The 25801-nt window shown below is 41.5% G+C and overlaps 1 protein-coding gene across 6 annotated transcripts in view; it reads right to left on the bottom strand.

The window, feature by feature from the left end:
- LRP1B (LDL receptor related protein 1B) overlaps positions 1–25801 on the bottom strand; it is a 1123330-nt gene that overhangs the window by 18569 nt on the left and 1078960 nt on the right. For all 6 annotated transcript variants that reach the window (XM_072122223.1, XM_072122226.1, XM_072122225.1 and 3 more), the window contains exons 84-86: positions 18703–18864; positions 12841–13015; positions 2196–2300 (exon numbers count right to left, since the gene is read on the bottom strand). In XM_072122223.1, the coding sequence (XP_071978324.1) occupies positions 2196–2300; positions 12841–13015; positions 18703–18864 (442 nt within the window). The remainder of the gene's footprint in view (positions 1–2195; positions 2301–12840; positions 13016–18702; positions 18865–25801) is intronic.

Below are 25801 nucleotides of genomic sequence, written 5' to 3'. Positions count from 1 at the left end.
CCCCTTAAATCTAAATGACCTCCATGGGATATTATAGACTACTAGTTTCCCAACAATATTGCCCTATATATTGGGGGTTGTAAGTTAAATTTGCCATGAATTTAGAAATGCCTTCATGCTAAGCAGCCTGCTACATTCAGCCATTAGATGGCAGATGATGAAGAGTCATGTGACCATACACACCAATGAGCACTCACTCCTCTACAGCGTCCTGTGAGCTATCTGTGCAGTGATCTCCTTTCCCTGTCCAGGGACAGGTATTAGAAGCTGTGTGGCTGTGTTTGGATAGAAGAGACTGCAGAGCAGCATAGGAAGGGGTAACAGCCTAAACATTAGGGGAGGAGAACATTCCAGGGCTGGAGGATAGATCAAGCCAAAAGCTGAGGAAGAGCAGAGTCTGCTCCCTGCACACAGAACCTCATTACAGCCCCTGTGACAGGGAAAGGAGGTCACTGCACAGGTAGCTCACAGGACGCTGTAGAGGTGGGAGTGCTCTTTGATCACATGGTGTATGGTCACATGACCCTTCATCTTCTGCCATCTTATGGAAGGGGAGCGGCAGGCGGCTGAGTATGAAGGCATTTATGCACTAGGGCTGTAGCTTCTGAGCTCATGAAAATGGCGCAGAACTTTATCTGAATATATATTGGTAAATTGCTTAATATCAAAGTCCCCGATACATAATAAAAATTAACATAAATTGGCAAACACTTTTAAGGGGTTTTTACAGGGTGATAATATTGATAACCTACAATACTAATACATACATATATACTCGAGTATAAGCCTAGTTTTTCAGCACAAAAAAAAGTGAAAACCCAAACTTGGCTTATACTCGAGTAAAAAAATAAATAAATCAAAAGTCACCTTTCTGGCTTCCCCCGCTGCGTGCTATATACTGGGGCAGGGGGCTGGCTATATACTGGGGCAGGGGGCTGGATATATACTGGGGGATATGGGCTGGCAGGCTATATACTGGGTGGCAGGTGCTGGCTATATACTGGGGCATGGGGCTGGCTATATACTGGGGCAGGGGGCTAGCTATATACTGGGGCAGGCAGCTGGCTATATACTGGGGGATATGGGCCAACAGGCTATATACTGGGGGGCAGGTGCTGGGTATATACTATGGGGCAGGGTCCGGCAGGTTATATACTGGGGAGGCTGTGACCAATGCATTTCCCACCCTCAGTTTATACTCAACTTAATAGGTTTTCCCAGGTTTTTGTGGTAAAATTAGGGTCCTCGGCTTATACTTGGGTTGGCGTATACTCAAGTATATACGGTAGATAATGGAACAGGAAGCTGACAGCACCATTCTCTATATGGTGGCTTAACTGTATCATTGCAGGTTACAGTTCCTTCATACAAATTGAAGCTGATCTGCAGTACCTGGTCCGACCACTACATCGAGGACAGTGCTGTCTACTTTCTGTTCCATTCTCTGTTTATTAGCTGATCTGTGTAGCATCCCCACCAATTTGTCAATAAAAACTTTTTGCATGGGTTACCTATTAATATTTCAAACTCTTATCCGCTATAACAGTGATGGCGAACCTTTTAGGCACTGAGTGCCAAAACTACAAGCAAAAGCCAGGTATTTTTCACAAAGTGCCAAATGCCAATTTAAAGTAACTCACAGGTTTCAAACGTATTGGCGCCCTGAGGACACCAATACAAGAGAAAGAAGGAGAAATTCGATTGTTATTGTAGTTTCCCTTAACAGGATAAATCATGGGTCCGGAGAAGAGGTTACAATGATAATCAAGCTCTGTCCACATCTCCTTGATTCAGGTCTTGAGTCCTGAATGTTGACCTTTGGGCTGGGCGATGGCCTGAGTGCCCAAAGAGAGAACTCCGAGTGCCACCTCTGGCACCCGTGCCATAGGTTCGCCACCCCTGCGCTATAATGACCATATTTTAAAGTAAAATAACACGTGAAACTTTTCTATTTGTTTTATATATAAATTAGACTATAGTTTAAAACAATGTTATATAAAACATGGCTGCTTTTTGTTTCTTGTGTTACACCTATTTTTGGATTCCAGCCGAATCGGGTTATTACTCATTGATGATACTCAGTGTTACACAGCAGAAGGTGAAGAGAGAATCACAACTGTGTGGCCCTGTTTTATTAGCCGCGCGCTGGCAGTCCTTGTATTGTCAGGAGATACATTGTCACAAATGATACTCACACACAGACAGGTACGTTGGTCTCCGGGTCCAGCCGACACGTGCCCCCATTATAGCAGTACCCATCACATAACTGACAGCTAGGGGCAATCTTTCCATTACTGCAACTGTAAAAAAAAAAATTTTACATATATATATTTTTTTAAATTATATCATTATTCCTTTAACTATCTAAGATTCTCAATTTATTCTTGTAATCTGTAAAAAAATAAAATAAAGTAAAAATATCAGCTGAATGTGAAAACACAATCTCTATGACAGGTCGGCCTTGGGCGATCATTTTTTAACCAGCATGACAGTGAGCTTATTTTTTATTTTTTTTTTCTCTCTTAGGCTATTATTATATTTGCAAACCGTTAGTTCAGATAAACAAAGCAATGCTAACATTTACTTATGCCGTGCAAATATCTAGCCTAGATCCTCCAGAGACAATCCGACATATTTTACAGGCCCGTTCTGCTTGGTATGCATCCCGCAGCCATCCAAACTGCTAACACACCAAAGGAAAAAAAAAAAAATTAATTTAAAGACTTCGAGGTTCGGTTTCTACCTAAATATACCAAGCAAAAGCTGTTGTTTCTGTCAAAATGTCAAACATATCACCGGTCTATTTACAGGGGATTACAAACATTGCAAAGGACTACAAACCAACGTCCATCACGGCATCGGCTGTTATCAAATCTTCTGACATTAAGAAACAAGAATAGTTTTATTTATTTAATTTTTTTGTTAAACATAGCAAAAACTTGAGCGAACGAATCCCGTTGTCCTGTGTTCATGAACTTGGCTAAAAAGCAATGGAATATTTGGGGTGTACGGAGGACTCTGGCTATGATAAGAATAGGGAAGAAGGACCATGGGTTGACTTATCTTTAAGTCTGTAAAATTTGCACCTGTATATTATTTTGCGGGGGTGTGGTCTTGTTTGATTTATATTAGAGGGTGATAACTCTGGCACCGGAGTCTGTTTTTTACAAATAAAGTCTGAAAAAATCACAAATGTATGAGTAGTGATGATTGACCCATTCAGGTTTTGGGGGTCGCTGAGTTTGGATGAACTTTGAACAAAAGTTTGTTTTGGGAACCCAGATATGAGCACCCAGTGGTGACACCCATGTGTGTTGACCCTTTAAATGACACTGGCAAGGACCCTAGGATCATTGTTCCCGTTTCATCATCAGGTAACAATGACCCTAAGGAACATGGTGGCGAGTTCACATTAGCTTTTGAAGGGCTAACCCACAGCACTGACTGAAATTATTGCCAGTGGGGGAGAGAATGAACGCTGAATCTGTACTTCCAACTGTCCGGGTTTGAGGACCCTAACCCACCAATCCAGTTCATGGATTCAACGTTATAATTTTACCCGGTTATCCAAGCATGTCTTGAGCGAGTTGAGGTGGACGATATGCAACAGTAATATCATGTGACCAGGTTGGCTTCATCACAGGTCCTTTAACCTCCCAATATTGCCAAACTGTACACCAATCATATATCTAAAGAAATCACAGCATATCATATCACATCAAATCACAGCAGCCTGCATGGAGAGGAGTAGAAGTCCATGCAGGCTGTGGGGATGATTTTTTTTTTATGTGGTCAGTTATGTGCATGGGGTACAGTTTGCAATTGTTAAGAGACTAAAGGACCTGTGATGATGTCACCCTGGTCACATGACATTAGGCCACACCCCTGGTTCACTCTATAGATTCCTAGATATCAGGTAAGTTTCTAACTCTGATTTAATGGGGATGTGAGAGAAACAGCTTTTAGCTAAAAGAAGGGTGTCAGATAGTTACTAGGGCTCTATAGAAACCGGCTACTAGCTGCATTTTTGAAAAATGTGGTGACAGGTTCCCTTTAAGGATCTGTGTGACTTTGACAAGTGTCAAACTATAGTGTGACAGCATATTCACTGGGCAGAGCATCAACAAGATGTAAGGTGATTGGGGTTTACATAACTAGAACCAATCACGTTGGTGAACATGGTTTGCAAGAACAAGACCACCTGGTCCCATACCACAGTAGCACTTGAATCTGTTCATAAAATGTTCTTGCCGATTCATACCACCACAGGTTTTGTCCATGGCGTGAAAGGTCACAGATGACAGAACAAAGAGGAACAATGCAATATTAGGTTTTATTGTTAGGATTTTACGGAATGGATGATCAATGTATATATAAGTACCTTATATACTCGAGTATAAGCCTAGTTTTTCAGCACAAAAAATGTGCTGAAAAACCCAAACTCGGCTTATACTCGAGTCAAAAAAATAAATCAAAACTCACCTTTCCGGCGGCCCCCGTAGATCTTCTGTGAGATCCATCCGCTGCAATGGTATTGTAGTGCTGCACGACTGGGTGGGGGGGGGAGTTATATACACTGGGGCAGGGGCGGGGGGGAGTTATATACACTGGGGCAGGGGCTGGCAGGCTATATACACTGGGGAGGCTGTGACCAATGCATTTCCCACCCCCGGCTTATACTCGAGTCAATAGATTTTCCCATTTTTATGTGGTAAAATTAGGGGCCTCGGCTTATACTCGGGTCGGCTTATACTCGAGTATATACGGTAATTACTGTAGCTGTTCACATGGACACATGAGATACAGCCGTCTAGAGTCCACCACCTGAGTCGAGAGCAACCGAGGAGAAAGTGAACGATCATTTAAGTGAATATTTATCGATCACTTGAAATTACGCGAAGTTGTCGGAGGTTTTTAAATAAAAGGAAAGTAATGGACGTCGCAACTTCCCATTTTCCATAACCTTGGCGCCTTTTAGTGAAATCTGAATGTCAACTTAATTATTTTCTCTTTACAGAAAAAAAGTTGAATTATTTTACCGCAAATGAATTCAATGCAGCCTTTCACACAGCCGACTACTCCGCAGTAGTCAAGCCTGTCTTTTTGTGTTATGTTCTCTGCATTAGGCGGAAAATGGAGGAATTATAAAGAATTAGCGAATCATCAGAAATCTCATTAAGTGATTTATGCAAAGGATATTTTATTTATCTTTGTGCTGTGTTTTAAATCCATTTTAATAGCTCGGTCTGAAGTAGAAATTATGCAAGAAAAATGTTTCTCACCACCAATAAGTTAAAGGTAATGGACTTAGAGAAACTTAAATGTATTGATTTTTTAACCAAAAACTTTAATAAAGTTATTTTTAATTGGTTGTGTAGGTGAGCTTGTTTTTTCGTTGTAAGGACACACAGGGTGCAGACATAACCCACTGTATATGGACAGACATACCCCACTGTATATGGATAGACATACCCCACTGCATATGGACAGACATACCACACTCTATATGGACAGACAGAACCCACTGTATATGGACAGACATACCACACTGTATATGGACAGACATACCACACTCTATATGGACAGACAGAACCCACTGTATATGGACAGACATACCACACTGTATATGGACAGACATACCACACTCTATATGGACAGACAGAACCCACTGTATATGGACAGACATACCCCACTGTATATGGACAGACATACCACACTCTATATGGACAGACAGAACCCACTGTATATGGACAGACATACCCCACTGTATATGGACAGACATACCACACTGTATATGGACAGACATACCCCACTGTATATGGACAGACATACCACACTGTATATGGACAGACATACCCCACTGTATATGGACAGACATACCCCACTGTATATGGACAGACATACCCCACTGTAGATGGACAGAAATACCACACTGTATATGGACAGACATACCCCACTGTACATGGACAGAAATACCACACTGTATATGGACAGACATACCCCATTGTATATGGACAGAAATACCCGATTGTATATGGACAGACATACCACACTGTACATGGACAGACATACCACACTCTATATGGACAGACAGAACCCACTGTATATGGACAGACATACCCCACTGTATATGGACAGACATACCCCACTGTATATGGATAGACATACCCCATTGTATATGGACAGACATACCCCACTGTACATGGACAGACATACCCCACTGTATATGGACAGACATACCCCACTGTATATGGACAGACATACCCCACTGTACATGGACAGACATACCACACTCTATATGGACAGACATACCACACTGTACATGGACAGACATACCCCATTGTATATGGACAGACATACCCCACTGTATATGGACAGACATACCACACTGTACATGGACAGACAGAACCCACTGTATATGGACAGACATACCCCACTGTATATGGACAGACATACCACACTCTATATGGACAGACATACCACACTGTACATGGACAGACATACCCCACTGTATATGGACAGACATACCCCACTGTATATGGACAGACATACCCCACTGTACATGGACAGACATACCACACTCTATATGGACAGACAGAACCCACTGTATATGGACAGACATACCCCACTGTATATGGACAGACATACCACACTGTACATGGACAGACATACCCCACTGTACATGGACAGACAGAACCCACTGTATATGGACAGACATACCCCATTGTATATGCACAGACATACCCCACTGTATATGGACAGACATACCCCATTGTATATGGACAGACATACCACACTGTGCATGGACAGACATACCACACTCTATATGGACAGACAGAACCCACTGTATATGGACAGACATACCCCACTGTACATGGACAGACATACCCCATTGTATATGCACAGACATACCCCATTGTATATGGACAGAAATACCCCATTGTATATGAACAGACATACCCCACTGTATATGGACAGACATACCCCATTGTATATGGACAGACATACCCCATTGTATATGGACAGAAATACCCCATTGTATATGGACAGACATACCCCATTGTATATGCACAGACATACCCCACTGTATATGGACAGACATACCCCACTGTATATGGACAGACATACCCCACTGTATATGGACAGACATACCCCACTGTATATGGACAGACATACCCCATTGTATATGGACAGAAATACCCCATTGTATATGGACAGACATACCCCATTGTATATGCACAGACATACCCCACTGTATATGGACAGACATACCCCACTGTATATGGACAGACATACCCCACTGTATATGGACAGACATACCACATTGTATATGGACAGAAATACCCCATTGTATATGGACAGACATAACCCACTGTATATGGACAGACATACCACACTGTACATAGACAGACATACCACACTCTATATGGACAGACAGAACCCACTGTATATGGACAGACATACCCCATTGTATATGGACAGACATACCCCACTGTATATGGACAGACATACCCCACTGTACATGGACAGACATACCCCACTGTACATGGACAGACATACCACATTGTATATGGACAGACATACCCCATTGTATATGGACAGAAATACCCGATTGTATATGGACAGACATAACACACTGTACATGGACAGACATACCACACTCTATATGGACAGACAGAACCCACTGTATATGGACAGACATACCCCATTGTATATGGACAGAAATACCCCATTGTATATGGACAGACATACCACACTGTACATGGACAGACATACCCCACTGTATATGGACAGACAGAACCCACTGTACATGGACAGACAGAACCCACTGTATATGGACAGACATACCCCACTGTATATGGACAGACATACCACACTCTATATGGACAGACAGAACCCACTGTATATGGACAGACATACCCCACTGTATATGGACAGACATACCCCACTGTATATGGACAGACATACCCCACTGTATATGGACAGACATACCCCATTGTATATGCACAGACATACCCCACTGTATATGGACAGACATACCCCATTGTATATGGACAGACATACCACACTGTGCATGGACAGACATACCACACTCTATATGGACAGACAGAACCCACTGTATATGGACAGACATACCCCATTGTATATGCACAGACATACCCCACTGTATATGGACAGACATACCACACTGTATATGGACAGACATACCCCATTGTATATGGACAGACATACCACACTGTGCATGGACAGACATACCACACTCTATATGGACAGACAGAACCCACTGTATATGGACAGACATACCCCATTGTATATGCACAGACATACCCCACTGTATATGGGCAGACATACCCCACTGTATATGGACAGACATACCCCATTGTATATGGACAGAAATACCCCATTGTATATGGACAGACGTACCACATTGTATATGGACAGACATAACCCACTGTATATGGACAGACATACCACACTGTACATAGACAGACATACCACACTCTATATGGACAGACAGAACCCACTGTATATGGACAGACATACCCCATTGTATATGGACAGACATACCCCACTGTATATGGACAGACATACCCCACTGTACATGGACAGACATACCCCACTGTACATGGACAGACATACCACATTGTATATGGACAGACATACCCCATTGTATATGGACAGACATACCACATTGTATATGGACAGACATACCCCATTGTATATGGACAGACATACCCCACTGTATATGGACAGACATACCCCATTGTATATGTACAGACATAACCAACTGTATATGGACAGACATACCACACTGTATATGGACAGACACATCACACTGTATATGGACAGACATACCCCACTGTATATGGACAGACATACCCCACTGTATGTGGATAGACATAACACAATGTATATGAACAGACATACTCTACTCTATATGGACAGACATACCCCACTGTATATGGACAGACATACCACACTGTATATGGACAGACATACCCCACTGTATATGGACAGACATACCCCACTGTATATGGACAGACATACCCCACTGCATATGGATAGACATACTCTACTGCATATAGATAGACATACTCCACTGTACATGGACAGACATACACCAACTGGATATGGACAGACATACCCCACTGGATATGTCACCGAATGCCCCCTTCTGCACACGCTCAATAGGTGGAAGAGTGAACATTGCCTATGTTCACGCTCCCTTCTAATTTCACTGTCCTTAAATGGACAGCTTCAACACTAGGGAACCTCCCTAAATTTCTAGACTGCACCATAAAAACGTAGGAATAACGGTTCATCACATATCAACATTTTGTAAGAGGTAGAAGCCACTAAGTATATCTGAAGGAGGGGCAAATTAAGGCTGGCATTGATAATTCCAGTCTTAATATACTTCCACCCATATATGGCTGGATGAGAGGCTTGCCCAAGACTTTTGGCCAAACACAATTATGTACATAGTATGGCAGTTTTGCTCAGTGCTACAGAATTGCTCAGAGTTTAGTTACGAATGGGTCATTGAACCATGGACGTTATTTCAATGGCTTGTGATGATTAAAGGAGCGCAATGAAAGTTTCTGGAAGGCGAACAACATGGATGATTAGTGTTGAGCGGATCCAAACTACAAAGATCAGGTTTGTATCCAGCTTTGCGGATTTGGGTCCCCTGGACCCAACCCTTATCTTCATTTGAAGTTCAGGTCCAGGCCCAGCTTTGGCTAAACTCCCCATTGTTAACACCTGCGATTGGTGCTGGCACCAATTACGAGTGTTAACTCTTTAAATGCGGCATTTAAATTGCTATTACCCCGCACTGCCAGAACTTGCAAGTCGACGATTAACACCCCCTCTCCAAAGTGGCAACACACAGTGGGCCATTTTGCGTCTGAGTTTGGAACTTGGACCCAAACAGTTTATTTAAAATTCGGGCTTAGCCGAACTTGAATGCATCCAAATTTTATTGGATCCACCCATCTCTATAGGTGATAAACTTCCAACGTCCCACAGAAATCAAAGAAGTTCTAAAAAAACTTATCCTATGCTCCATTGATTTCTAATTCAATTACGAGATGACTTATAGGACACCATATACAAGAAGTCCTATGCAGTAAAAGGCAATATGGGGGATTTGTGACCTCCTCCAGTGATCAGACATGTATTATGCAAATCTCTTTAATTAGGAATGCTCCTTCTAAAAGCCAAAATTCAATAAGATAAAGCAACACTACTCATATGGGAAACCAACTCAACAAGAATTCCTTGGACACAATATCTCTATGGAGGGTTCACACCTGGAGGTAACGTAATACGACGCACGGCCATATGTCTACAACTTTGATGTTACATCTGCTGTAGTGTGGAAATAGTCCCCCTGTCAGCATTATTGATGGAGTAATATCAAAGTCAGCTGATGTAGACCGTTCCAGGAGACATTTTCCTTCACCGAAATTGGGATATTTCCTCCAAAAACTGCAGTGGAGCTGGAATCCTGCTGCTCGGAAGGGGGAGAAGTTAAAGCTTAAATATTGTAGTTGGAGTTCTTTAAGCTCTTCGTGAACTCGTACACTCAATATGCCTATGCCTTTTGTCGCAGATGAATATTCATACAAACAATATAATCAGCTTAACACATTTCCTTTTTTTCGTGCATTACAAATCTGGAATGCATTACTTTCACGTGAGCTATGAATATTAAGTACTTCGATTTGCATTTTTATGAATAAAAATGCTGAAGCGAACTTGTGAAGTCTATGAGAAGAATGGGGACTAGGATCGGGGAGGAAAAGCCGAAATCAGCCAGAGTTCTGACAATTTCACTGAGGCACCAATTAATAGCCCCTCAATAGTCAGCACAAAGGGAATAAAGATATTGGCGGAATTCATTTCCATTTTAAAGGAAGTTGAGCAGGATTTTATTTTACATTTTTAATTAATATGTTGTCTGGGTATACAGGATGTCGTTATACAGATGGAGCTGTCTAGATGTACTAACTGGCAATAGGACTACAGTAAGATATCAAACAAAAATAGCCGTAGGAAACCACTGTAAAAAAAAAGTCAAGGTAAAGGTTGTTGCAACTTCAACTTCATCAACTAAGAATCAACTGAAACTTTGCTCCATCTGAATGAAGAGAAACTTGAAATGTGACACATATGGAGGATCTGTTATGCATCCTAAGCATCTAATTAGGCATGGAAAGAGCTTATGTCTTCTATATAGCAGATACTAGAGTTAGCAATTGTTGCCAACCTTCAGATAAATGACAAAAGTTGGCCGATCACTCCGAATAGGCCATAAATAGCTGATCATAGGGGGTGGACAACCTGCCTCTACTGCAATAAGTTGTTTGACTTTGCAGAAAAGCAGAACAAAGCAGTTTGGCCTAACGTCCTACAGTTTCAATTGGATAATAAGCTTCAGTGATGACCCCAGCCGGAAAAAGGACATGGAGCAACACTGGATGGTGCAAAGGCTGGCTGTAAATTAGAAAATTTCCCACTGATTTCAATTTAGTGATTAACCCAAAACGACAGCATCTATAAAGGTATCCGGCACGATGAACCTCCATTTCAAACCACGATAAGATGAACTAGGTTCTCTTTATCGTATACATGCAATGTGTTTTGGCTGGATACTCAAGCCTTTGTCAGGCAACGAAGGCTGACGAAGACTTGGGTGAATGGATATGCCGGTGAAATTTAAAGGGTTAAAATAGTGGTAATGACTGTTGCTAGTGGGTTTTGTGGATTAGGTACTCAAACCAAACTTTTGTTCAATGTCTGGCCAAACTCTGAAAACTCTGTGTAATTTTCTGGAAGGAGTAACCAGTAATCGGTCGCGCTGCTAATGGCAGAGGTAGGTCTGATTGCTTAACAGTGATACAAGTAAATTTGTATAATAAATAATGAGCATTTATTGTCACAACTGGTTTACATAAAAGACAAGATTAAACAGGTAGGACAACGCGTTTCGGGGCGGATTTACCCCCTCTTCAGATCCATAGGCTTCTGTAATGTGTAGAAACATTGTATCAAGTTCTATTCCATTACATATATATATGTATATAAAGAACAATAAAAAATATATATAAAAAATATATAGAGATTAATAAAGATTAAATAGATACAAATAAAAATAGATACAAATAAAAAGCAGTACGCATATTGCGTATACTTTCATTATGGTATAACAACCCTATGTATTTATATATATGTAATGGAATAGAACTTGATACAATGTTTCTACACATTACAGAAGCCTATGGACCTGAAGAAGGGGTAAATCCGCCCCGAAACGCGTTGTCCTACCTGTTTAATCTTGTCTTTTATGTAAACCAGTTGTGACAATAAATGCTCATTATTTATTATATAAATTTACTTATATCACTGTTAAGCAATCAGACCTACCTCTGCCATTAGCAGCGCGACCGATTACTGGTTACTCCTTCCAGAAAATTATCTGTTACTTTCAGGGTCTCCTCCCTGTTAACCAGAGGACGCGGCAGCTCTTGTCGAACTACACCTATGAGATTCCCATCCACACAATCCAGAAAGGCCCTCATTCAAAAATATCACCTTCCCATACCCATGGAGCGCGGTGTTACCCGCTAAAAACTAATTGCTTAATTTTGACGGTTTTTGTTTGAGAGCTGTCTTACATTACATTGCAAGCTGCAGAAAGCCATTGCACGCCAAATCTCATGGCTGCTCGTGTAGCTCCTGTAACAGCGTAATGAAAGAACCAACAACCAGCATAGTCTTTATATCAAGTCTTATTCCAATGTATTTACAAAGTTAGCATATATGTGAACTTACTTGCACATGATGTCGTAGCTGTTCTTATCTATAATACAAAGCCCTCCATGACAGCGCTGACATTTGTCCACTTCACATTTTGGGCCTTCATATCTCATGGGACACACGCATTCCACCCGACCATCATCGGAGATTGTGCAAGATTCAGAATTGACACAGTAGTGGTGGCACACGTCTGTGAAGCCAAGAAACAAGAGCCATGTGATGAACCAGACAACAAAAGCCCAACACAATAATAATATTTACTTCAAAATTGGACTGGGGGATCCAATGATTTATCTTGAGTTTATTTGTTAGACCTTTATATTTCTTGATTCGCCCTTATCTGCTATGATACTTGACTGTATATGTCGGGGTGTGGCACCATTTAGGGATTCTAAAGCACAAGAGTCCCCAAACTTGGCTAAACTTGGGTAGATGCAATGTGCCGATGGGCCCTAATGACAATAACAATTTAGACAACCGTTTACTCCTCCTGTTATCAAATAACCTAATGAGGTTCCTAATGAGTCCGAATGTGTCCAATGGTGCTCTCAGTGTCATACATTTTAGGGACCCATCGAATTCATAACAGGAGGAGAAGATGGTTGTCTTCATTAAAACGGTTGTTCTGGTCCATAAAATTTTTGTTCGCACAATATTCAAAGTATAAAGATTAGAGATGAGCGAGTATACTCGTCCGAGCTTGATGCTCGTTCGAGTATTAAGGTACTCGAAACGGCTCGTTGCTCGGACGAGTATTTCCCCTGCTCGAGATCGAGCATTTAATTAAACAAACACAGTGAAGAACAATGAAGAATAGAATAAAAACAGTGAACACAGTGACCACAGGATCATTTAAGTGAAGAACACAGTGAAGAATAGATTACAGATGTTCGGCACATCTGCTTACTTGTCGGAAGATACACGCGGAACGGCAGCAGGGAGACATCGCACAGCAGGGAGACATCTGGCGCAGCAGAGCCACATCTGGCGCAGCAGAGACACATCGGGCGCAGCAGAGACACATCGGGCGCAGCAGAGACACATCGCGCGCAGCAGGGAGACATCGGGCGCAGCAGGGAGACATCGCGCGCAGCAGGGAGACATCGCGCGCAGCAGGGAGACATCGGGCACCAGGGAGACATCGGGCAGCAGGCAGACATCGGGCACCAGGGAGACATCGGGCAGCAGGGAGACATCGGGGAGACTTCAGTGGAAGAAGAGCAGCGGATCCCGGGACAGCGTATCTCCTCTCCCGACAAGTAAGCAGATGTGCCGAACATCTGTAATCTATTCTTCACTGTGTTTTTCACTTAAATGATCCTGTGTTCACTGTTTTTATTCTATTCTTCACTGTTCTTCACATCTGATAACTTGTCGGGAGATAATATACGCGCGGAACAGTGAAGAATAGATTGCAGATGTTTGCATACATCTGATAACTTATCAGAAGACATTCTTTTTCAATTAAATAACACATTTTATTCCCGAACCATGGTCCCTTTGAAAAATGCTCGAGTCTCCCATTGACTTCAATGGGGCTCGTTATTCGAGACGAGCACTCGAGCATCTGGAAAAGTTCGTCTCGAATAACGAGCACCCGAGCATTTTAGTGCTCGCTCATCTCTAATAAAGATCTAACATTGGTATTCAATGAAAAATGTTTGTATTCAGTGTAACAAATGGATAAGGAGTGATCACTGAAGGGACTTTCTAAGAAAATATTGATGCTATCCTTAGGATACATCATCAATATCAGTTTTGCGGAGGTTCAAGACCCAGCAACCCCATAGAACATCTCCGAAGCTGATAAAAATGAATGGAGCGGGAAGCAAATAGTGCCGTTTTCTGTTTAGTGGCCAAAATGGTACAATGAAGCTCAACTCTTGTTTGGAACTCCTATGCCTGATCTGCCCACTATACAGAGAACGTTGTTCTCTGTTTCCTGTCTCATTCTCTGTTTACCAACTGTTGAGAATAGCTGAACTCGGGGGACGCTGGGTATTGTACCCCCACCAATGTCATATTAAGATATTATTCTACAGATAATTGTCAATAATTTTAGCCTGGAAAGCTTTTAAGCCAAGCATGGGGTAGTCATGGGGTCCATTCAACTCAATTACCCATAGTTCTTTAAGGAGCTTTTAGCTACAACTAAAGTTAAGCCTCTTCTCTTCTTCCTCTTGAAGATTTTACCTTCTTTACACCTCCTCATTATACTGTTCAATAAAATTTTATTTACTGGATGAAATATTGGCCAATAATTCACGACTTCGTTTTTACGGCACCGGTAAAAAAATAATATGTTAAAAGCTGCATCCCCACACTCCTTCTAATGGCATCAAATATTTAGCCCTCTTGAAAACCGTACTTTAATTATGCGGTGAGGGCCTGTGAAGTTATTGTTATGAAGTGATTACAGTTTCTGGTAGAAGCTATCATTAGGAAGAAGATTAGCAGATGACCTAAGGTTTCACCATTGAATATTAATGTGGAAGATCCTCCAAATGAATGAATGCGTTAACGTAAACCTTTATTGTGCGTTTATACAGTGAGGAATGGGGGTGTCTAAATTTCTTTTATTAACCATATCACACCATCACAATTCTGCCGATAAGGGGGGCAGGTGCAAGTTGAGGGGTCATTGACATAGAACGAAAACATTTTCTGAAATTTTATCCAAGGGCCGTTCTTGCCACACGGTTGGATTTTGCTTAGAACTGCCTAAGGTGCAACGCTCTACAGATATATCAGTAGGCTGGAGCTGGGTGTGGGGTTTGGCACATCATATGTATGTATCCACTTATGGTAAATCCCTCCCTAAGTCAAATTGGTGGAGCTCCATCATCAAGAACCTCACAGATCAGCTGTGCTCATCAATTTATACCCATAGAATGGGACAGGACGCAGACAGCTCCATTTCTGAAGTAGTGCTCAGCTCCGGTTATGGCAGATCATCTCTGTATGTGAATAGGAGCTCAGCTGTAGTGACTCAGTCCAGCCACTAAACTGATTATGGCGCTGTTTGCATCCTGTTTCATTCATTTCTTTTATCAACTCCTGAACACAACTGATCTGTGGAGGTGCTGGGTGGTGGACGTTCACCGATCTGATATTTTATAGATAGGACATCAATATCTTTAGGTTTATGTAGTGTTTTTTCCTTTTCTTTTTTCTTTTTTTTTTGCATTCATACATTTCCACTTTTTTTGGCCTTTCATGTGTTCTCTGATGCTATGCACTGGTTTTCCTACATTGCACCTAATTCCTCTTTGAATGATTTACACCTTAAGGGCTTATTCAAATGGCCCTCTGCGGGGACGTACATGCGGCCGCACGTACGTCCCCATAGACGGCAAAAGCGGCATGGCGGAGATACGGTGCCACACAACCCAAAGAGGTAGAGCAAGCTCTATCTCTCGGCGTGTATGCGGCCATGTACCGCTATTCTCTACGGAGGGAGGAGGGGTCACCTCCAGCACATACCCCGTGTGAATGTACCCTAAAAGTTGCAAAAAATGTGCAGTCCACACTCGGTGTAGAAACTGTTTTGCATGTTTGTGCCAAAAATTGAACAAATTTCAAAAATTGCACAAATATTTTTGCAAAAAGGCTCGATTTATCCAAAGAAGATCAGCCCAAAGAGCAGAACTGCTCAAAAAAACCATGTAAACGGACAGAAAGAGAAAAAAATTGGCCATCGGTATAAGCTGGTAGAATGTGAATCTGCCCTCTCTATAAAGAACAATAGAAATTATTATAATATCTGAGTAATGACAGGAAAGCTGCACTTGCAGATTTTTTTCCCCCCATCCTTTTAAATATCAAAGTGCGAACGAGTCCTAAAATCCCATCAGACGCAGACAACGGTAATTAAAACTCTTCAGATGAAACTCAAAGACAGGTTGCTGTTGAAAATAGCTTTGAATAGAGCTATTTATGACGGATTTACCATGGAAACATTGATTGCTTCTGGAGATTGTTATTCTCTTTTAAAATAAAGCCAAAATACAAGAAAAAGAAGTAACAAAACAAAACGCACTAAACGGCATCTACAATGATAAACCGTCGTATGACATGGGGTAAAATGTACCATATGACATGGCTATAAAATGTACTATAAATACCACAGTATACTAATAGATAGTATAATATTATACAATGTAATATTAGAAGATATCATATGTTTTTTGCTCTGTTTTCCCTCTACCCCAGTTGGGGGAATTTTTCGACATGTCTTATAATAATAAATTAACACAAAGGGGCACATTTACTTACCCGGTCCTGTCGCAATCCCGCGACGCATCGTCCTTGGATACGGGTTCTGCCGGGATTCACCAAGGTCGTGCTCCCGATATCCAGTAGGTGTCGCTGCTGCGCCGAGGTCCGCCGGAGTTCACCTGCTTCTTCTCAGTGCATGTGAGTGCTTGATTTTGCGACACATTTAGTTTTTTTAAATTCTGGTTTTTTTTCCGAATCTGTCAGGTTGTCCGACGGCCACGCCCCCCCCATTTCTGTTGCGTGAAAATCTGATCGCGTGCGCCAAAATCCCGGCATAATTTGCTGCAAATCTGAAAAATTCAGGAAATCCGACGAAAGTGCGGCTGCAGAGCCCAAAATATTGAGACCCAAAATATTGAAATTTCGTCTGGTATTTTCCGATTCGCACTTTTTCGTTTTCTTTCCGAACAACGAGCAAAAGGGACAGAGCCTTCCCAGTTCCCTTGTAATGTGTCAGGCATTTATCCAATAGACTTTGTTGGAAGACGTGTATAGACATTCCCTGGACCGATACCTTTATACCTATAAAGTCCAATGGCACATGGTTCTATTCTGAAATCAGCCCTAAAGGGGAGTCATAAAGGAATTACCAACGACAAAAACGCTTTGTTCTACTAGAGGTAGTTATTAACACCTAGAAGTAGATGGGAATATCACAGGGGGCAATGTGTATATGAAATTAGATGAGCATTGGATGATATTAAGGATAAGGTTAACATCTTTCACTATGAAGAGGGTTGTCGAGTATAGAAAACCCATTTTCTTGGTGTTCTGACTTCTTGGGGGCGATGTATCATGTTTTCTATGCCAGTTTTCTGACGTACAAGCCCTGACATCATCGCAATACCCCACGAATCGGCAGTAATAGGATTATAATCCCCTTTATACCACCTGTAAGTGTTTCTGCCCTCTACCTGTGCATTCCCAACAGCCGACGACCGTGTAAGGCAGGTGCTGGTGTAGAATTGTGCGTTGCCAGCCTCCGGTGCTAAAAGGGGTTTTCTCTTGAAAGAAAGTTCTGAAATTTCAAACCCCTAGTAATATTTACCCAATAGAGATATTTTTAACCCCTTACTTTACAATTATCACTCAGTGATGGTCAATGTATGATTCCAGAAGGTGGGAAGCAGACACTTCATGATTCCTCTGTGTTATGAGATCTCATGTACTGAAAATGAGCTTGGATTATCAGGGTGCAGGTTTATCTACACTTTTATTTGACTTCTGGACATTCTACTAGTATCTGACAGATTAGTATGAGACGGATCACAGAAGAAAGATGATGAAATCCATGAGATGGATATAAAATACAATGACATTCTCAGCTCTGCTCCCTCACCTAATCATTAAAACTCACAGTCAGCTCTGCTATAAAGACTTTATCTGTCTGTTGCTTGTAGAGTGAGTCTCTGCACACTGCTGCTTGCAGTGTGTCTTAGCTTGTCTTGTAATGCAGGATGGAGGGGCAGAGATCACGGCAATGTGCAGACAAGAGAAGCTATTCATGAGGAAAATCCGACCACAGTCAGAAGATTTACGGTCGTATACAGGGGCAACCAAAATTGTACTCTTTATTATGTTGTAGTTCTGCCAACTTACGGTATTGACATCTGTCTCCTGTATATTCGGTAAGGCAGTGGCATAGGGGTTGATTGCCGGGCGATACACTGCACGTGCCTCCGTTTTGACAAATGTTGTCGCAGACCTTCTTCCCGCAGTTTGGGCCGGTGTAGCCCAGTGCACAGTTGCAGGTAGGTTTTCCTATAAAAGAACAATTAGAACATTATTATAGAACACTATCAGGAAGAACCTTCTAGACTTCTAACAAGATATTCCATTATATGTAACCGGCTACAATAAGGTTACGTTTATTACTAGAGCCCATTTATCCACATGATTGCGCAATGTACGTCCTTGGTCTTCCAAGACGCCGCGTTGCGATATTCTTCCACTATATATAGTAAGATACCGAAACGTTGTGACCTTTCAGAAATTGTATTAACAGTGGAGAAAATGTTCTTTGTCTAAATTCAGATGATAGATTCGCGTATTTGGTTATCTGGGTCAACGGCAAATCAACTATCCGTAAAAAATATAATAGACCCAATTGTTTCGGGAGAAGGAGAGGAGCTCATTTCATGCCATAGAATCTTTTCTGTGCTATGAGTAGTAAATCCATATGGAAAGATTTCCTTCATTACTCAGACCAAAAATGACATTCAGACATGGAATTAGGAATTTCCTCAGGGGCGTCACTAAAGACTCCGGGGCCTCGGGGCATTAGTCTACATTGGGCCCCGTTCCTCTTTTCCTAATGCCATCCGGCTCTTCTCAGCAGCTCATAGGACACATTGACACAACACCAGCAGCCAAGTTCATCGCCGGGGTCTTAAAAAAATAGGGTCATCGGAACAAAGATTTGTTTTTTTACCGTCTCACCATCAAAATTCTACCGGTATGTTGGAAACTTATCAATAAGAGACTCATCTAACAATGCAGCTTAGATACAGCGTCTCAGCTCTATGTAAGATGTAGGAACATATAATGGCAGCTTAGATACAGCCCATTAGCTCTATGTAAGATGTAGGAACATATAATGGCAGCTTAGATACAGCACCTCAGCTCTATGTAAGATGTAGGAACATATAATGGTAGCTTAGATACAGCGCCTCAGCTCTATGTAAGATGTAGGAACATATAATGGTAGCTTAGATACAGCGCCTCAGCTCTATGTAAGATGTAGGAACATATAATGGTAGCTTAGATACAGCGCCTCAGCTCTATGTAAGGCTGAGTCATATATAATGGTAGCTTAGATACAGCGCCTCAGCTCTATGTAAGGCTGAGTCATATATAATGGTAGCTTAGATACAGCGCCTCAGCTCTATGTAAGGCTGAGTCATATATAATGGTAGCTTAGATACAGCGCCTCAGCTCTATGTAAGATGTAGGAACATATAATGGCAGCTTAGATACAGCCCATTAGCTCTATGTAAGATGTAGGAACATATAATGGCAGCTTAGATACAGCACCTCAGCTCTATGTAAGATGTAGGAACATATAATGGTAGCTTAGATACAGCGCCTCAGCTCTATGTAAGATGTAGGAACATATAATGGTAGCTTAGATACAGCGCCTCAGCTCTATGTAAGGCTGAGTCATATATAATGGTAGCTTAGATACAGCGCCTCAGCTCTATGTAAGGCTGAGTCATATATAATGGTAGCTTAGATACAGCGCCTCAGCTCTATGTAAGATGTAGGAACATATAATGGCAGCTTAGATACAGCCCATTAGCTCTATGTAAGATGTAGGAACATATAATGGCAGCTTAGATACAGCACCTCAGCTCTATGTAAGATGTAGGAACATATAATGGTAGCTTAGATACAGCGCCTCAGCTCTATGTAAGATGTAGGAACATATAATGGTAGCTTAGATACAGCGCCTCAGCTCTATGTAAGGCTAAGTCATATATAATGGTAGCTTAGATACAGCGCCTCAGCTCTATGTAAGATGTAGGAACATATAATGGCAGCTTAGATACAGCCCATTAGCTCTATGTAAGATGTAGGAACATATAATGGCAGCTTAGATACAGCACCTCAGCTCTATGTAAGATGTAGGAACATATAATGGTAGCTTAGATACAGCACCTCAGCTCTATGTAAGATGTAGGAACATATAATGGTAGCTTAGATACAGCGCCTCAGCTCTATGTAAGATGTAGGAACATATAATGGTAGCTTAGATACAGCGCCTCAGCTCTATGTAAGGCTGAGTCATATATAATGGTAGCTTAGATACAGCGCCTCAGCTCTATGTAAGATGTAGGAACATATAATGGTAGCTTAGATGCAGCGCCTCAGCTCTATGTAAGGTGGAGTCATATATAATGGTAGCTTAGATACAGCGCCTCAGCTCTATGTAAGGTGGAGTCATATATAATGGTAGCTTAGATACAGCGCCTCAGCTCTATGTTAGATGTAGGAACATATAATGGCAGCTTAGATACAGCGCCTCAGCTCTATGTAAGTTGGATTCCTACCTAATGGCAGCTTAGATACAGAGGGGTAGATTCATCAGTGTTTCTACCCCAGATTTCTTGGTGTAGAAGCACTAAAATAATCCCAATTTCTTACGCCACCTTCTCGCCATGTGGAGTCGCCCAGCACTGGGCGGGAGGGTGAGCGGGAACACTGAACCCAAACTTCTGGCTGAAGTCCAGGGGTGGGCATTCTGGGACACAAAGCTGCAATTTTTGGCATGGACCTGACCATTACAGTCTGAATCCGAGTAACCCAACTGCTGACACTTCCAGTCCAAGTGGAGGAGTGAACAACGAGAAACTAAGGGACACTCTGAGTGAGATAACTATTAGTTTATTTATTGTTTTAATATTTCCACCTCCCGACCCCATTAAAACTGGAAATCCCCTTAAAGGACATCTACCACCAGGATGAAGGATTGCAAATCAAGAACACTGACATATTGGTGCCACCTCTGGAAGGATCTACTGATCTCTTTTAAAGGGCTATTCCCATTTGGGCGTTTACATTTAATTCAATTCATTCGCCTTATGTAAACATTTCTTCAATTGGATATTATTAAAAAAAAATGTCCCTGTGTGAAGATAATTTCTCATAAATATAGCCATGTGGTCCCTTAGAAACAAGACTGTGTCCTTGGATACGACCACCTCTGCTGGAGGGATTGCACAAAGAAACAAAAGGTTTTTGTGTATGAAATGTCCGGTAGTTACTGCAGGTCCTGCAGCCGTCCTGTGGTAATGATTGCTGAATCCTGGTTGTCAGACAGGGATCAATAGCGCAGGTTTGGCCACCACTGCCAAAATGTGAGGTGGTCGTATCCAAGGAAGCCATCTCGTTTCTAAGGGACAACATGACTACATTCATGAGAAATTGTCTTCACAAAGGAACATTGTTTACATATGGAAAATGAATTCAATTTAATGAAAATGCTCAGATGGGAATATCCCTTTAAGCTTCTTATGCCCTTGTTTTCAGAATAAAAGGCATTATTATGCAAATGAGCCTGAGGGGCTCCAGGCTCCATTGATACCTATGAAGCCCAGAGCCAATCAGGCTCATTTTTTGTAAAAACCAGGGAATAGAAAGCCAAAAGATGATCAGAGGGGACACACATCAGTATGTCCGTGTGCTTGGTTTACAATCCTCCATCCTGGTGGTAGACGTCCTTTAAAACTGTTATGTCACATATTGGAGGATCTAAGAGATCTAATCTGATAAGTGTTTCCATGACAATCATCAGAGCTTTGTGCATGAAAAAATAAAGTAAAAAAAAAGGTAAAAAAAATTAATTGTATTTGCTTTTTAGATCAATTCTAGTTAATGTATAAAAACACTTCTGACATTTTTTTGCTTTTGTATGTGTCGCAGCATTGCTCCGCTGCTCGTCGCCGCCCCATTATTAGTAATTATTTAACAAGATCTTTTGTAATGTCGATGATTTTTTGCAGAAATGATTAAGTTATTACAGTCCTACATAATTAAGAGACGAAATTTTTTTTTTAAATGTATTTATTTTTTTTCAATCCTGGTATTCTGCGAGGCTAAAACTCATTCCCGAAAACCCGTAACAACGCGGCCGCTCATTACTGATCTTATTAATTCGGTTTGCACAAGAACTTTTCTTGACTAAATCTAAAGTTTTAATTACGTCTCTCGGATGTTGCGCTTTTTTAATTAACTGATGACATTTTCCTGGTTCAATTATTTCAGCTCAATACAACTGTCATAAACTTATACATGTTAATTAAAGCCGCCCCAAAACCGATGCCGAGCAATGTCCAAAAAGCTAAACGCAAAGCAAACTGACAATAAGAGCCTCAGCTGCCGGATCTGTAGAGAACTGTAACCTTTGGGCTCATGAACTAATGACAGAACCTGCACAATTATATCAGGATATGTACTGGAGGAAGAGGATGGTGGTAGTAGTCATTAATATCATCATTAAAAAGGCAATACGTCTCTGTACTGTGACATCACTGTGTGTATTATCCTTGTACTGTGACATCACTGTGTGTATTATCTCTGTACTGTGACATCACTGTGTGTATTATCCTTGTACTGTGACATCACTGTGTATTATCCCTGTACTGTGACATCACTGTGTGTATTATCCCTGTACTGTGACATCGCTGTGTGTATTATCCCTGTACTGTGACATCACTGTGTGTATTATCCCTGTACTGTGACATCACTGTGTGCATTATCTTTTTACTGTGACATAACTGTGTGTATTATCCCTGTACTGTGACATCACTGTGTGTATTATCCTTGTACTGTGACATAACTGTGTGTATTATCCCTGTACTGTGACATCACTGTGTGTATTATCCCTGTACTGTGACATCACTGTGTGTATTATCCCTGTACTGTGACATCACTGTGTGCATTATCCCTGTACTGTGACATCACTGTGTGCATTATCTTTGTACTGTGACATCACTGTGTGTATTATCCCTGTACTGTGACATCACTGTGTGTATTATCTCTGTACTGTGACATCACTGTGTGTATTATCCCTGTACTGTGATATCACTGTGTGTATTATCTCTGTACTGTGACATCACTGTGTGTATTATCCCTGTACTGTGACATCACTGTGTGTATTATCCCTGTACTGTGACATCACTGTGTGTATTATCCCTGTACTGTGACATCACTGTGTGTATTATCCCTGTACTGTGACATCACTGTGTGTATTATCTCTGTACTGTTACATCACTGTGTGTATTATCTCTGTACTGTGACATCACTGTGTGCATTATCCCTGTACTGTGACATCACTGTGTGCATTATCCCTGTATTGTGACATTACTGCGTGTATTATCCCTGTACTGTGACATCACTGTGTGTACTATCCCTGTACTGTGACATCACTGCGTGTATTATCCCTGTACTGTGACATCACTGTGTGTATTATCTCTGTACTGTGACATCGCTGTGTGTATTATCCCTGTACTGTAACATCACTGTGTGTATTATCTCTGTACTGTGACATCGCTGTGTGTATTATCCCTGTACTGTAACATCGCTGTGTGTATTATCTATGTACTGTGACATCACTGTGTGTATTATCCCTGTACTGTAACATCACTGTGTGTATTATCCCTGTACTGTGACATCGCTGTGTGCATTATCCCTGTACTGTGACATCGCTGTGTGTATTATCCCTGTACTGTGACATCACTGTGTGTATTATCCCTGTACTGTGACATCACTGTGTGTATTATCTCTGTACTGTGACATCACTGTGTGTATTATCCCTGTACTGTGACATCACTGTGTGCATTATCTCTGTACTGTGACATCACTGTGTGTATTATCTCTGTACTGTGACATTACTGTGTGTATTACCCCTGTACTGTGACATCACTGTGTGTATTATCTCTGTACTGTGACATCACTGTGTGTATTATCCCTGTACTGTGACATCACTGTGTGTATTATCCCTGTACTGTGACATCACTGTGTGCATTATCCCTGTACTGTGACATCACTGTGTGCATTATCTTTGTACTGTGACATCACTGTGTGTATTATCCCTGTACTGTGACATCACTGTGTGTATTATCCCTGTACTGTGACATCACTGTGTGTATTATCTCTGTACTGTGACATCACTGTGTGTATTATCCCTGTACTGTGACATCACTGTGTGTATTATCTCTGTACTGTGACATCACTGTGTGTATTATCCCTGTACTGTGACATCACTGTGTGTATTATCCCTGTACTGTGACATCACTGTGTGTATTATCTCTGTACTGTGACATCACTGTGTGTATTATCCCTGTACTGTGACATCACTGTGTGTATTATCTCTGTACTGTTACATCACTGTGTGTATTATCTCTGTACTGTGACATCACTGTGTGCATTATCCCTGTACTGTGACATCACTGTGTGTATTATCCCTGTATTGTGACATTACTGCGTGTATTATCCCTGTACTGTGACATCACTGTGTGTACTATCCCTGTACTGTGACATCACTGTGTGTATTATCCCTGTACTGTGACATCACTGTGTGTATTATCTCTGTACTGTTACATCGCTGTGTGTATTATCCCTGTACTGTAACATCACTGTGTGTATTATCTCTGTACTGTGACAACGCTGTGTGTATTATCCCTGTACTGTAACATCACTGTGTGTATTATCTATGTACTGTGACATCACTGTGTGTATTATCCCTGTACTGTGACATCACTGTGTGTATTATCTCTGTACTGTGACATCACTGTGTGTATTATCCCTGTACTGTGACATCACTGTGTGTATTATCCCTGTACTGTGACATCACTGTGTGTATTATCTCTGTACTGTGACATCACTGTGTGTATTATCCCTGTACTGTGACATCACTGTGTGTATTATCTCTGTACTGTTACATCACTGTGTGTATTATCTCTGTACTGTGACATCACTGTGTGCATTATCCCTGTACTGTGACATCACTGTGTGTATTATCCCTGTATTGTGACATTACTGCGTGTATTATCCCTGTACTGTGACATCACTGTGTGTACTATCCCTGTACTGTGACATCACTGTGTGTATTATCCCTGTACTGTGACATCACTGTGTGTATTATCTCTGTACTGTTACATCGCTGTGTGTATTATCCCTGTACTGTAACATCACTGTG

The sequence above is a fragment of the Engystomops pustulosus genome, chromosome 8, assembly GCF_040894005.1.
Source record: "Engystomops pustulosus chromosome 8, aEngPut4.maternal, whole genome shotgun sequence".
NCBI lineage: Eukaryota > Metazoa > Chordata > Amphibia > Anura > Leptodactylidae > Engystomops > Engystomops pustulosus.
This window is presented reverse-complemented; position numbering and strand designations above follow the sequence as displayed.